The 15,641-nt window shown below is 39.9% G+C and overlaps 1 protein-coding gene across 9 annotated transcripts in view; it reads right to left on the bottom strand.

Moving 5' to 3' along the window:
- Positions 1–15,641, bottom strand: part of LOC134359050 (fibroblast growth factor receptor 2-like) — a 191,019-nt gene that overhangs the window by 6,722 nt on the left and 168,656 nt on the right. For all 9 annotated transcript variants that reach the window (XM_063071906.1, XM_063071905.1, XM_063071909.1 and 6 more), the window contains 5 exons: positions 15,309–15,419; positions 11,838–12,028; positions 10,790–10,912; positions 5,846–5,916; positions 1,108–1,245 (listed from right to left, as the gene is read on the bottom strand). In XM_063071906.1, coding sequence (XP_062927976.1) covers positions 1,108–1,245; positions 5,846–5,916; positions 10,790–10,912; positions 11,838–12,028; positions 15,309–15,419 — 634 coding nt within the window. The remainder of the gene's footprint in view (positions 1–1,107; positions 1,246–5,845; positions 5,917–10,789; positions 10,913–11,837; positions 12,029–15,308; positions 15,420–15,641) is intronic.

Below are 15,641 nucleotides of genomic sequence, written 5' to 3'. Positions count from 1 at the left end.
TCTTCAGTCGTCAGTCAGGCACCCTGTCTGGGCCAGATGCTTTCTAAGGGTTTGCTCTCCTGAAGGATGCTCTCATGTCAGTTTCAGAGAGTGAAACCACAGGGTTGTTGGGGTCTGTGGGAGGTCGTGAAGGTGCCTTCCTGTTTTGCTGGTCAAAGTGATTATAAAAGGCACTGATCTCAATTGGGAGTAGGTGACAGCATTCAAACCCTGCCACAGCTATCGAGCATCCTTTGGTGATTCCAATTTGGTCTGGTATTGCCACTTCACATGTGAAGTAGCTTTCCAGAGGCTGTACGTGGATCTCCTGTGCTTTACACCAGACCTGAACACCAATGATCTGGCCCTCTGCAGGTGGCGGATCTCTTAGTCCATCCAGGGCTTCTGTTTGGGTAAGACTCCAAATGATTTTGTGGGGACACAAAGTGGAACATGGTGGGACCCACAAAGCATAGTAAGATTAGTGACGATTTCCTTTTCAGTTCGAATTTATCAAAGGTTTTCAGAGATCACAAATATCCACAGTTCTGAGACTTTTAACCTATATTTTAATGCCCAAGATAGTTTTAAGATTAATGTATTATTGACAGGTAGCCTGAAGAATAGACAGTCCCAAAATCTTATTCTCAGTAATTCCCTCAATTTCTTTGTATTTTTCAGGCAATCTCACTTCTAAAGTGCAACATTAATATGGACCAAAATTAATTTAATAATGAAACAGCAAAGTCATTGTTTAACATTTAATTGCATTATTGCCTACCACAAAAAACAAAGATCAGTAAGACCTTGGAGCATTTTCCAAAATGTTCTCAGCTTTTTGGTATGTTAACTGCATGAAGAAACAAGGACTGTTTCTCCCTGGCAAGTACTGTGTGACTCATGGGGGAGATTGGCCATATCCATAATGACTAATCTCAATTCAGTATTAGGTGTGGCTAGATAAGCAGCAACTAAAAATCAAAATACTACTTAACTGAGAACAGTATCTTAAAAGTAACAATCACAGGTTCACTCATTGGTAAAGGGAATGACAGTGTACAGTTTACAATTTGTGGTCATGCAAATACATCACTTTTCATGGTTCTATATTTAAGCTGTGAAACTTACAGGTCATTTGTACAATTAGCTGGTTTGTCCATCCTGTGACCTTCCTTCAGAAGCTTAAAAAGTTCTTCAACTGGAATACCTGGATATGGAGATCCGCCCAATGTAAAAATTTCCCACATCAATACTCCAAACGACCATCTGTGAAATTAATTGGAATAGGTGAGAGTTTTCCAGAACATTTTCTCTCTTTTAGCTTCTATATTCCTGCATTGCTGCAGGTCCCCTCAAACGTTGCTCCCCCATTATCAATGCAATGTCTCATGCAATGGTAACATTCAATGGTTGTCTACTAGCATGTCACTGTAGAGATCATCTTGCACATGTTATAAAAAAAATCACAATAATATCCACACTTAATTTTCATCTGATGCCTATTCAAGCATATTTTAAAACAATGGCAGTGCAATTATACCAGGAGACCAAAAGATAGTTCCATTTCCTACCTTAAACATTCATACTAATACCTAAGCTAACAATGACCAACACAACATAGATTAGGATAATAAGATTTGGATCTTACTCCATTTATTTCTTGTCAGTAACAGAATGCATAACTAGAGTCATAGAAAATTACAGCATAGAAAGATGCCCTTCAGCACATCTGGACTGTGCTGAACCATTTAAACTACCTACTTTCATTGACCTGAACCCGGATCATAACCATCCATACCATCCAAGTACTAATCCAAACTTCTTTTAAACATTGAAATCAAGCTTGCATGCACCACTTGTGCGGGCACATTGTTCCACACTCTCATGACCCTCTATGTGAAGAAGATTCCCCCCAGGATCCTCTAAAAAAATTTTCACCTTTTACCCTTAACCTATGACCTCTGGTTGTAGCCTCACCCAACCTTTTGTGTACTAAGATGGGCTGAGGGCATAAACGTGCTCAGTGCTTTAGAGAGGTTAACAATGAACTTGTGCTTTTTTGCTTCACAGGTGGTAGAAGTATAGTACAAATAGGCCTTTTGGCCCATCTAGTCCATCCCAACCAAGATTCCCATGTAAACTATTCCCAATTGCCCCGGTTTGTCCCATATCCTTATAATATTTTGCAATGCATGTACCTATCCAAAGAGTTTGAATATTTTCACATTTCTGTTTTTATTTCAGATTTAATGCGTCTGTAGTTTTTTAAAATCCTGCTTTTTATGTTCAATATTGACTTAGTAAATTTGAGATGTGACTGATTATTACAAACTGCATTTCCCCATATTTTTAATAAGAATATCAGATCACATTTTACTTTAGACTAGAATAATAAGGCTTGGAGCTTGCTCCTTATATTTCATTTATAGAATGCATAACTTTCATGTACCAAAAGGGGCTGAAGGCATAAAGGTGGTCAATTGCACTATGTCACATTTCCTTCCCTCTTATTTAAAAGAATGCAGAGCAAATAATATTAGGCACCACACATCAAAGTTGCTGGTGAACGCAGCAGGCCAAGCAGCATCTGTAGGAAGAGGTGCAGTCGACGTTTCAGGCCGAGACCCTTCGTCAGGACTAACTGAAGGAAGAGTGAGTAAGGGATTTGAAAGTTGGAGGGGGAGGGGGAGATCCAAAATGATAGGAGAAGACAGGAGGGGGAGGGATAGAGCCAAGAGCTGGACAGGTGATAGGCAAAAGGGGATACGAGAGGATCATGGGACAGGAGGTCCGGGAAGAAAGACAAGTGGGGGGGGGACCCAGAGGATGGGCAAGAGGTATATTCAGAGGGGCAGAGGGAGAAAAAGGAGAGTGAGAGAAAGAATGTGTGCATAAAAATGAGTAACAGATGGGGTACGAGGGGGAGGTGGGGCCTTAGCGGAAGTTAGAGAAGTCGATGTTCATGACATCAGGTTGGAGGCTACCCAGACGGAATATAAGGTGTTGTTCCTCCAACCTGAGTGTGGCTTCATCTTTACAGTAGAGGAGGCCGTGGATAGACATGTCAGAATGGGAATGGGATGTGGAATTGAAAAGTGTGGCCACTGGGAGATCCTGCTTTCTCTGGCGGACAGAGCGTAGATGTTCAGCAAAGCGGTCTCCCAGTCTGCGTCGGGTCTCGCCAATATATAAAAGGCCACATCGGGAGCACCGGACGCAGTATATCACCCCAGTTGACTCACAGGTGAAGTGTTGCCTCACCTGGAAGGACTGTTTGGGGCCCTGAATGGTGGTAAGGGAGGAAGTGTAAGGGCATGTGTAGCACTTGTTCCGCTTACACGGATAAGTGCCAGGAGGGAGATCAGTGGGGAGGGATGGGGGGGACGAATGGACAAGGGAGTTGTGTAGGGAGCGATCCCTGCGGAATGCAGAGAGAGGGGGGGAGGGAAAGATGTGCTTAGTGGTGGGATCCCGTTGGAGGTGGCGGAAGTTACGGAGAATAATATGTTGGACCCGGAGGCTGATGGGGTGGTAGGTGAGGACCAGGGGAACCCTATTCCTAGTGGGGTGGTGGAAGGATGGAGTGAGAGCAGATGTACGTGAAACGGGGGAGATGCGTTTAAGAGCAGAGTTGATAGAGGAGGAAGATAAGCCCCTTTCTTTAAAAAAGGAAGACATCTCCCACGTCCTAGAATGAAAAGCCTCATCCTGAGAGCAGATGCGGCGGAGACGGAGGAATTGCGAGAAGGGGATGGTGTTTTTGCAAGAGACAGGGTGAGAAGAGGAATAGTCCAGATAGCTGTGAGAGTCAGTAGGCTTATAGTAGACATCAGTGGATAAGCTGTCTCCAGAGACAGAGACAGAAAGATCTAGAAAGGGGAGGGAGGTGTCGGAAATGGACCAGGTAAACTTGAGGGCAGGGTGAAAGTTGGAGGCAAAGTTAATAAAGTCAACGAGTTCTGCATGCGTGCAGGAAGCAGCGCCAATGCAGTCATCGATGTAGCAAAGGAAAAGTGGGGGACAGATACCAGAATAGGCACGGAACATAGATTGTTCCACAAACCCAACAAAAAGGCAGGCATAGCTAGGACCCATACGGGTGCCCATAGCTACACCTTTAGTTTGGAGGAAGTGGGAAGAGCCAAAGGAGAAATTATTAAGAGTAAGGACTAATTCCGCTAGACGGAGCAGAGTGGTGGTAGAGGGGAACTGATTAGGTCTGGAATCCAAAAAGAAGCGTAGAGCTTTGAGACCTTCCTGATGGGGGAATGGAAGTATATAAGGACTGGACATCCATGGTGAAAATAAAGCGGTGGGGGCCAGGGAACTTAAAATCATCGAAAAGTTTAAGAGCGTGAGAAGTGTCACGAACATAGGTCGGAAGGGATTGAACAAGGGGTGATAAAACAGCGTTGAGGTATGCAGAAATGAGTTCGGTGGGGCAGGAGCAAGCTGAGACAATAGGTCGGCCAAGACAGGCAGGTTTGTGGATCTTGGGTAGGAGGTAGAAACGGGAAGTGCGGGGTGTGGGAACTATAAGGTTGGTAGCAGTGGATGGGAGATCCCCTGAGCGGATAAAGTCGGTGATGGTGTGGGAGACAATGGCCTGGTGCTCCTTAGTGGGGTCACGATCGAGGGGTAAATAAGAGGAGGTATCCGCGAGTTGTCGCTGTGCCTCGGCAAGGTAAACGCTTGGCCTGCAGCGTTCACCAGCAACTTTGATGTGTGTTGCTTGAATTTCCAGCATCTGCAGAATTCCTGTTGTTTGCGTTTAATATTAGGCACCTTTATTTTTAATTCAACACCAAATGAATTGCAGTTTTACGTCACACAAGCTTTATTAAATATGTGTATTTGTTTTAATATCCTACAACACTTTTTGTATTACTGAACTTGATCACCCACATTTTTAACAAGTTATGTTACTCCCATGTTTTTAAAATTATGAATTTTATTTACAGTCCAGATCACATAACAGGTTTATGAGTTCTTCGATGATAAAATTCAGAAGTTTGGAAGTTTAGGAGCTGATAGGACAAAGTACGTGCTTGACATGGAAAAGAAAAAAAACTTGTTTTCAGTGCTGCCTTCAATAAAACCTTTCATTGTAACGTTAGGAGCTAATAGGTTCATGTTCTTTGAAATTAAATGGATTAGTAGCACTGGTCATCAGTTTACGATAAAATTATTACTTTTGATGCCTGCATTTCCTTTAACCTAATCCATACAAATCATTGATCATGCAGCAAGCATCTAAGAATTCATTGTTGGTTAACAAATGTAAAAGCTGAATTCAGTTTATAAAGGTGCAATAGGCATCATACACAAGAAACGTCTAAGTGTACAAAGCGGCTTCTTTTATAAAAAACAAGATTACACATCTGAATTCAGCAACTTTCATTGCACAGTAAGAGCATTTGGAAACATTTCAGCAATACCAGCTTCGAGTCTCATATTAAAACTAAATTCTCCTGACTGGTATAAAATAACAATAAATGTTTAAAAAAAACATTATTTTCATTTTCCTCCTTACCCACCAACATATATCTGGGCTCCTGGAGATGATCTTCAAAGACTTAAACTGCACCATGTCTAACTAATTTTCATATTAATTCTTTTTCAATTACTCCTGTTTATTTAAGCCAGCAAAACCATCTCCAATGGGAGAATCATAGTTCCAGGGAATTATGGATCTCTAAGTTTGCTGCTATGACAAGGGCTACAAGTGTATATATGGGATATATAAAATATATTTTGTATTTACAGCATCTGAAGATTTTTTTATTTTCATTTACTGTTAATTCAAGGTGACAGCTAAAGAATGGGGGTCACAGAAAAATTAAGCTTACATATCATCAATACTTACACATCACTCTGGTGTGTGTAGACTCTGTCAAAGAGAGCTTCAGGAGCCATCCATTTAACTGGCAGTCGACCCTGAAACACAAAATGCCAAGTCTGAATAACTTTTAAATTAACAGCAGGAAGTTGAGAATTGAAATAAATAAGCACTTTACCAAAGCAGAAGCACAGTGGAAATATGTGATAGTTTTCACCCAAAAGACTGAATGCTTGAACAATTAAAACATTTAAGGCTGAGTCAATAGATTCTTGACAGATAAAAGTATCAAAGGACTTGGAGCAATAGTGGGTAAATAGTTGAGTTGGTGCAGGCAAGAAGTAAATTAATCGAATGCCAGATAAGACATGGTTGGTTGATTCACTCAAGTTCATCTTAGAAGCAGTCATTCAGCAGGATAGAATTTCAAATACAACCCTTTTGAAGGACAGAATTCAGAAATAGTTGTGGTGTATATTCAACTGAAAGCAGACATGGGACATGTGATTCTAAAAAACACATAACCCTAAAATGAAAATGTGCACAGTTAATCAAATAAGTCCCCTGCAGAGAAATTTTACTTTTTTACTTTGATTTTCTGTTCAGTAACAGCAGGACCTAGAGAGCTGCGGCCTCAGATTCTGACTGCACCGCAGGCTGACTGCCTGTGCTGTGCTGCAATAGACATGGGTCAACTGCCCCAATTATTGCGATGAAACTGACCCTGCAGATTGTGACAGGGTCATGGTCAGGCCAAAGCAGCTTATGCAAGCTCTCTCAATTGCTCATATCAGCAACTACAAACTAACTACAGATAGTAAATGTCCGGAACTTAAATGTTTATAAATTCTTCTAATTCCCCCCCCCCAGTTTTCTTCTACCAGATGCAGCTTCCGGCTTAAAAGCAGTCTTATCACTTATTCTAAACTAGCTGCTGTAGCAAGGAACAAAGGATCCAATTTAGGTACTATAAAGCAATTTGCTTCAGTTAACATTTGTCTATTAACAGATCACTATACTTATTTATTATTTATTGATTGCGATACAGCATGGAGTAGGCTCTTCAGGCCACACCGCACAGCAACTCACCAATTTAACCCTAGACTAATCACAGGACAATTTACATTGACCAATTAACCTACCAGCTGGTACATCTTTGGACTGTGGGAGGAAACCGGAGCACCCGGAGGAAACCCACGCGGTCACGGGGAGAATGTACAAACTCCTTACAGGCAGTGGTGGGAATTGAACCCGGATCACCTATACGGTAGAGCACTGTGCTAACCATTACACTACCATGCCACCCCCATCTTCTGTTCACCTTCAAATAGTACCTTGAGATATTCAGAAAGCTCAGATATAACGGAGAAATGACCAATATGGCAGTGCAGCATTCCCAGGGTATTGGATGAAAATGCCAATATGAATTTTACTCTAAGTCTCTTCAGCGGTCCTTGAACTTTTGATAATTCGACTCAAGCCACTGCACTACCAATAAGTCATATGAGTTAAGTTAATCAGTTCTCACAAAGTAGCTGAGAGAGTTAAGAAGAATAAGAGACTTGTCATCTAACATTGATTTAAGGAAAGGCAAAAAAAAAAGACATAATTATCCCAGTGATCTTGTAAAGTTATAGCAAGTCAAAATCAGGAGAACATCTCCATAAACTAGCTGTACAGCATCTCGAGACAAAGTTAATGAAGCACCTTTCAGCCAACAGTCTCATTCTTCTACTGTTGTCCATAGATACGACCTGCATCAACTTTTCAGACCTATCAGGGACGGCATCATTATATTGTACAATAAGGCGGCTTACAGGACCTGGGTTTTGATTCTGAAATCCATTAAGCTTTATGGCGGCAGGTCAAATATATGGGCATGGTAACATCTTGCTGATTAACACTAAAGCTCTCCCTCAGTTAATGGAGCATATTCTATGTTGAGAAAGCATAGAGGGTAGCAAGGTCACACAATATGCTGCAGGTGAGGGAACAAGAATGGCTTGGTTGTACCAACTATTGACCAAATTGGCCATGACATGTTGGAATTAGACCAAAACATATAGGAGCAGAATAAGGTCATTTGGCTCATTGTGTCTGTTCCACCATTTAATCACGGCTGATCCAATTTTCCTCTTAGCCGCAATCTCCTGCCTTCTCCCTGTGACCACTCAAGAATCAATTGACTTCTGCCTTAAATATAAAAACCTGGCCTCCACAGTTGCCTATGGCAAATAATTCCACAAATTCACCACTCTCCTCATCTCTGTTCTAAAAGGATGCCCCTCTATTCTGGGGCTGTGTCCTCTGGTCTTAGACTCTCCAACCATAAGGGAGCATCCTCTTCATATCCTCTCTATCAAGGTCTTTCACAGCTGATAGGTTTCAATCAGGCTACTTTCATTCTTCTGAATTCTAGTGAGTACAGGGCCAGAGCCACCAAATGCTCTTTAAACTTTGCAACAAAGCCATCAATTCCATTATTAACATACAATGCAAAAAGAATCAGTCCTAATACAGATCTCTGTGGAACATCACCGGTCACTGACAGCCAACCCAGAAAAGGCTCCCTTTATTCCCACCGTTTCCTCTCAGCCACTGCTTTATCCATGCTAGAAGCTTTCCTTTAATACCAGGGCTTGCAGCTTGTTAAGCAGCCTCAGGTGTGGCACCTTGTCAAAGGCCTTCTGAAAATCCAAATACACAATATCAACCAATTCTCCTTTGTCCATTCTGCTTGTTATTACTACAAAGAATTCCTGCAGATTTGTCAGGCAAGATTTTCCCTTAAGGAAACTATGCTGACTGTGGCCTATTTTATCATGTGCCCCCATGTACCCTGAGACCTCATCTTTAATAATCAACTCCAACATCTTCCCAACTACTGAGGTCCAACTAACCGGCTTATAATTTCCTTTCTTCTGCTTCTCTCCATTGTTGAAGAGTGGAGTGACATTTGCAATTTTCCAGTATCCCGGAACCATATCAGAATATTGAGATCCTTGAAAAATCATTACTAATGCCTCCACAATCTCTTCAGCCTCCTCTTTCAGAACCCTGGGGTGTTCATCATCTGGTCCAGGTGACTTATCTACCTTCAGACCTTTCAGTTTCCGCAAGAACCTTCTCTCTAATAATGGTAACTTCACACACCTCACTGTGGTAACTTCCACAGTGTAGCGTCTTCCACAGTGAAGATCCTGGACAGGTTGTACTTTCCCCAGAAGAGATCCCAATGATCCATAAATCTAAACCCCTGCCCCCTGCACCAGTTCCTCAGCCAAGCATTTGCCTGTCAAATCATCCTACTCCTACCCTCACTGGCACGTGCCACAGGCAGCAATCCAGAGATGACTACCGTGGAGGTCATGTTTCTCAGCTTTTATCTAGCTTCCTAAGATCTCTCTTCAGGACTCTTCACCATGTCTACCTATGTCATTAGTGCCAATATGCACCAAAACATCTGGCTGCTCATATTCCAGAATGCCAAGATGGTGAGGATGAGATGAGACTTGACACAGGTGTACAAGATGATAAGAGGCATTGATAGAGTGAACAGCCAGAGACTTCTTCCTTGGGTGGAAAGGCTAATACAAGAGGGCATAATTTTAAGGTGATTTAAAGAAAATATGAGGAGGATGTCAAAGGTAAGTTCATTACACAGAGAGTGGTGGGTTTGTAGATACATTAGTGATATTTAAGAAACTCGAAGATAGGCACATGAATGATAGAAAAACAAGGGGTATATGGGAGGGTAGGATTGATCTTAGAGAAAGTCAAAAAGTTGGCACAGCATCGTGGGCTGAAGGACCTGTATTGTGTTGTAATATTCTACGTTATATATTCTATGTTCCAACTTTAAAAAGAGAAAACTGTCTTATCAGAAATTTATCTGTCATAAATGTATATGCTGCAAATGCATATGTCCATGATTTCACTGACTGGAGCTTGCAATGCACAATTTTTATGGAAACCAGAATCTAGAAAATGGATTAGAGAAATTCAACATGCTATCATTTATAAGCTTTAACAATGCTAAAAAAATGATTTTGTGAACATCTTGCATGGTTTGCAGAGATTTCCTAGCAAAATCCTATCCATTGTTCATGGACCAATTATATGATTATCATTGAGGTACACATGACTTTCCATTTACTTAATGGTAGAAATTGGATCAAAAGATGTGATTTATGACCTGTGTTACCAAGACATAGTTCAAAAAGGATTATGTTGAGCTGAAAGTTCTTAAACCTGGTGATTTAATGCAAAATCCACTGAAATGTTGTTACTTTTAATAAATTCCTCACTATTTTCCCTGAATTTTACTACAAGAGAAAATACTGTCATTCTGAGCGTGGTTTACTTTTGCAGCCTGTGGTGCAGCTCTAGTCTGATGATGGCCTGTTACAGTCACTAGCTCATTCCTGATCTGGTTATGGTCGCTGACCCAGCCCCTGTCTTCTCTGGTCTGACTGTAGAATGAAATCCCCAACCCACAACCTGCACTGGCCAATCTACCTGCTCCATTTATCAGGGAACCATCAAAACCTACTTCTCCCTTCTGCCATTTTCCCGCTCCAGGTTCTCCTGTCATCACCATTCTGGGGAATCAGTACTGACCAGAAACAAGCAGGACTTACTACAAAACCACCTTAGCCCGTAAAACAGATCAAAAACAGGGTACTTTTGTGACTGCCGGGAAGTAATGTACTAACCAAGGCCAACATTCTCCAAGTAAGCAATCATCATCTAATAATTTTAATGGAAAATTCACCAAGAAATTGTCACCAAATCTTTATTCAATGCCTCCCAAAATGGCTAGCAGCATAACTCAGAAGAAGTTAACATGCACAAAACTGCAGGGAATAAAGCTGTGCCTTGCAAAGCTTGTTACGAAAATAAAAAAGGCTTTAATAAAAGAATATAAGACAATACTTAATACAGACTGTGTAAACTGACATGGAAACTTACATTTGTTGTCTTTTTGTAGTAGTCAATATTGTGGACATCTCGAGCCAGCCCAAAGTCTGCTATTTTCATGACATTATTTTCTGTAACAAGAACATTTCTGGCTGCCAAGTCTCGATGAATACACTGAAACACAAGAAGGTACAATGTTTACTTGCATTAAGTCAGATCCCAGAAGCTTGCTACCGCTGCATTTCAGGTATAAACAATGAGGCAGCAGTGAGTACAAGGGAAAGAAATGTGATTAGAGGAAGACAGTGAATTTCCCAACCACTTTTCAGAATACTACAAACTTGCTAAGTTTGGTGGTGGCAATTAAACAAGGAAAATCTTCAATAAAACACTCTGTGGGAATAACCTTGGAATAAACAGCTCCTTTTCTTACATTAAAGATACTGTTTTACATTTTCACACTCCTGCATTTTTCATAAAGGTGTTAAATAGTTGTAAATTAAAATAGGTAATTTTTTAAGAGCATGTCTTGAAAATGGGAAGGAAACTGAAGTTAATGTTAATGCGAGCAACACAATGTTCTCTTTCTGTCCAACTAACTTCAAATCCTAATCTTAATAGATTTAGAATAATGGTTAGCATCACGTGCATAAACAGATGCCTTTTTCTGGAAAAAGCACATTACAAAATACTTGCACAAGAATCTAAATAGTTCATTATTTACTGTGAATGCCTGCAAGAAAAAAAAATCACAGGGTTCTATATGGTGACATATATGTACCTTGATAATAAATTTACTTTGAACTTTGCATCCTTATTTCGCCAATTGATCTAAATTTCAGTAAGCAACTGAGCAACCTAAATACGGTTACCTAATATACAAGGGTTAACACCTTTATATAAATATGGAACTTTCTACCAGCAGTACATGGAGCAGTTCGATAAACAGATGTTTGATGTTTGCTGTCCTAATAGAGATAGTCTGGTTGCAATCTAGATTGCATCTGAAAAGCTACCTTTGTAAATTTGTATCAGTTGATCAAATATTTACAATGGATTTTGAATTTCAATGGAATTTGTCCACTTCAAGGTTGCATACCTTTTGCGAAGCCAAGTACTCCATGCCCCTTGCCACTTGGTAAGTACATGATACCAGGTCTTTGAATGTTAACTGTTCATTAGACACACGGTTTATGTCAAATGTATATTCCATACCAGGCGGACGCCGTGCACGCAGATACTCGCGCAGGTTGCCTTTGGCTGTGAATTCAACAATTACATACAAGGGGCCTAGACAAAAACAAAAATTGAGGTAAATAAACATTTGGTAATACAGTGCCCAGCAAAAGTATTCAGTTCTCAACCCTTTGTTTGTATAGTATTGCACCAGGGATTTTGATCAATTTAACTGAGAATTTTTATTTATGAATCACATGTTCCTTTTTCCACAGTAATAGCCAAAACAACAGGGAAAATTGTAAAGCATGAAAAACTAAAATTCAAAACTGAAATGTCAGCGGTTCAAAAGCATTCATCCCTCTTTGTTCAGTACTTCGTTGAACCACTTCTCACAGCTATTACAGTCAACAGTATATTTGGATAAGTCTCTATTAGCTTTGCACAACATGATGGAGCAAGATTTACCCATTTCTCCTTGCAAAATTACTCAAGCTGTGTGCCAGGTTAGTTGGGGAGTCATGCTGGACAGCAATCATGAGGTCTTGCCAGAAATTTCATTCGGGTTAAGGTCAGGAATTTGAATTGGCCTCTCAAGAACATCAATTTGTTTTCATTCGAAGCCACTCCATGGTTGCTCTGGCAGTATGCTTTGGGTCGTTGTCCTGCTGAAAGACAAACTTCCTCCCCGGTTTAAGCCTTCTGGCAAAGGATAGCAGGTTTTTATCCAGGATCTCTCTGTATTTAGCAGCATTCATCTTCCCATCAATCCTGACCAGATTTCCAGTCTGCTGCTGAAAAGCATCCCCACTGCATGATGCTAACTTCACCATACTTTACAGTAGGGATGGTGTTACATAGATGATGCAAAATATTAGATTTACACCACACGTACTGCTTAGCATTGAGGCCCAAAAGTTCCACCTTAGTCTCATCCAGCCACAAGACTTTCTTCTACAGCTCCTAAGTGACACTTTACAAAGTCTTTACGGGAAAGGATATTTTTTTTTAGCCAGGGCATCTCTCTTGCCACTCTTGAATAAATACCCTTTTTTGTGCAAGGCCTTAGAGATTGTGAAGCCATGAATGTCATCTCCAGTTGCAGCCGCTGACACCTACAGTTTACTCAAAGTGACTGTTGGTGTCACAGTAGCCTCTTTTAGAAGTCATTCTTCTGCAGCAACTAAGTTTAGGGGGATGACCTGACCTAGCTGTGCAGCTGTGATTTCATATTTTTTTCCACTCTTTCAGGATGGACTGCACTGAGCTCTGAAATATGTTCAATCTTTGAGATGGTCTTGTACCCTTCCCTGATTTGCATATCTGTATTATTATTTTCCTGACTTATCTTGAATGCTCTTTCATCTTCATTTTCAGAATCAGAATCAGGTTTAATATCACTGGGGAATATTATGAAATGTGTTAACTTTACAGCAGCAGTACAATGAAATACATAATAAATAAATATAGAAGGAGAAAAACTTTGCTGTGGTCTGTTGAAAATCTACCATACTGATGAACCTAATGAAGAGAGGGAGTATTCATTCTTATGAATTCATTGAAAACAGGTGATTCTCCAAATTTTCTACATCAATGAATTGGGTGTGTGAGTTGGTAAGGTAGTACATATATTGCATTTGAGGAAAGTTAGTGTAATAATTACAAAGGGGATGAATACTTCTTCAGCTTCACAATTTTGTTTTTTAAATTTTTTCCAGGTTTTGGAATTTTTCTTTTGATTTGACATGATGCACAATGCTTTGTAGATTAGCTCAAAAAATTAGAAAATGAGACAGTAAAATGTGAAAATAGTTGTGGGGACTGAATACTTTTTCAAGGCAATGCATATACACATTCATGCTTAAGAGAGATCTCACTTTCCAATTTAAGTATCAAAATAAACAATGATATAAACAGTAGCTGATTAGAAACTTAAAGTGCATTATCAAACTTCCTTCACCTTTTCCTCACAATGAATTTTTTTTGCCTATTCAATCAAAATTCATCATGAAATAGATAGTTATTTTTCTTCACTTTTGTTCTCTTTCAAGCTGTAGATGTAAACACCTTTTTTGCCAGTTACTAAATGTATGGCGGAACAGTGAGCAGTTCAGAGAGCCAAATGCGAATTTGCAACAGTGACAAACTATTTTTGAAGAGACTGTACAATAATTGGTGCTCCATGCTTTTAATAAAATATGATCTCATTTCAATGAAAGATACTTACAAAGGGAAATACACTGCAAAATGATTCACATCTGTTTTCTGCCAGAATGTTATTAGTTCAGATTTCAGACAATTTTCCCAATCTCAGCATATATACTTTGATGCGGCTGGATATAAGCTTCAATCAAAATGCTAATTTTCACTTTTGAACTAAATAAAATTCCATTCTTTTACTTTGGTACTGTCTTTTAAGTTATTTGCTCAGTTATATATATGATAGGTTGTATCGCATTTCCTTTTACTTTAAAGCTGTAGAAGAATGGAGAGTGCAGAGTGGATGAAAGCAACAGAAGTCCGTTAGGAGAGAGATTTAGTTTACTACCACTAGTAACAGAACTAACAGATCTAAGTGTGCGAGCTATCATTGACGCTGCATGGGATCGTTCGATGTGGAGAGCCATGATCGCCCAAGCATGTAACGCGCAAGACACATGAAGAAGACGAAGACCACTAGTGTAAAAGGTACACATGGCAAATATGTAAAGGTGCATGATTACTATAGACTTGAACAATTTTAACGCAAAGCTGTGGATTCATTATGAAGCAGTTTTGTTTGACTTGATTATTTTTGCGATTTACTGCACAGTAGCATAGTGGACAGCACAGTGCCTTACAGTACAGGTGACCCGGGTTCAATTCCCATGCTGTCTGTAAGGAATTTGTACATTCTCCCCAACACCGTTTGGGTTTCCTTTGGGTGCTCCAGTTTCCTCCCACCATCCAAAAACATATTGGGTGGTAGGTTAATTGGTCATTGTAAATTGTCCCGTGATTAGGCTAGGGTTGAATCAAGGTTTGCTGGGCGATACAGCTTGAAGGGCCAAAAGGGGCTACAATAAAATAAAATAAACAGTCGATTTTATTGTCCACCATGCATTTTAAAATGTAAGGTATTTATTTCCTTCCTTCAAGTCGGATGATGTAATGGTTTCAGGGAACAAATGATTAAGCTGCTTCCAGCCCTGTCCTTATCCTAAAGTGAGATAGTGGAATTGCTGAATGTAATGTTTGCACTAGATCATTTTCTTCCATCTAATCAATATTGACTCTAACCGCAGTTTAGTAGTTTTATTTTGATCTGAAACCTAGAGTCAAAGCCAAAAGATTACAAAAAACCCTTTCTACTTCAGGGTCAACCTTGAGTGAACTATGCCATTTGACTGCTTACCGTCTTGTGTGCATGCACCTAGCAGATTGATGATGTTCTTATGCTTTCCAATCATTTTCATCATTTCCATCTCAGAAACAAGATCTGAGAGATCCTTTTCTGTGGCATCATCTGAGAAGATTGTAATTAAGATTTTACATTATTTAAACCAGTTAAACAGATACATCAGAGTTAGTCTGCTAACACATTAAAACCTAACTCTTCTTCCTAAATTAGCTGAAGAAATACTTAGTGGACTGTTCTATTATTAGTTCGATAGCATTCTGTTTGTATTCTTTATCACAATCCTATCGAAAATAAGGAGTCCTGTCATCATGTGAAAAAATGCAGAAG

Source organism: Mobula hypostoma, chromosome 19 (assembly GCF_963921235.1).
Source record: "Mobula hypostoma chromosome 19, sMobHyp1.1, whole genome shotgun sequence".
NCBI classification, from domain to species: Eukaryota; Metazoa; Chordata; class Chondrichthyes; order Myliobatiformes; family Myliobatidae; genus Mobula; species Mobula hypostoma.
The sequence above is the reverse complement of the archived record's forward strand: the minus strand, read 5'-3'. Positions and strand labels throughout refer to the sequence as shown.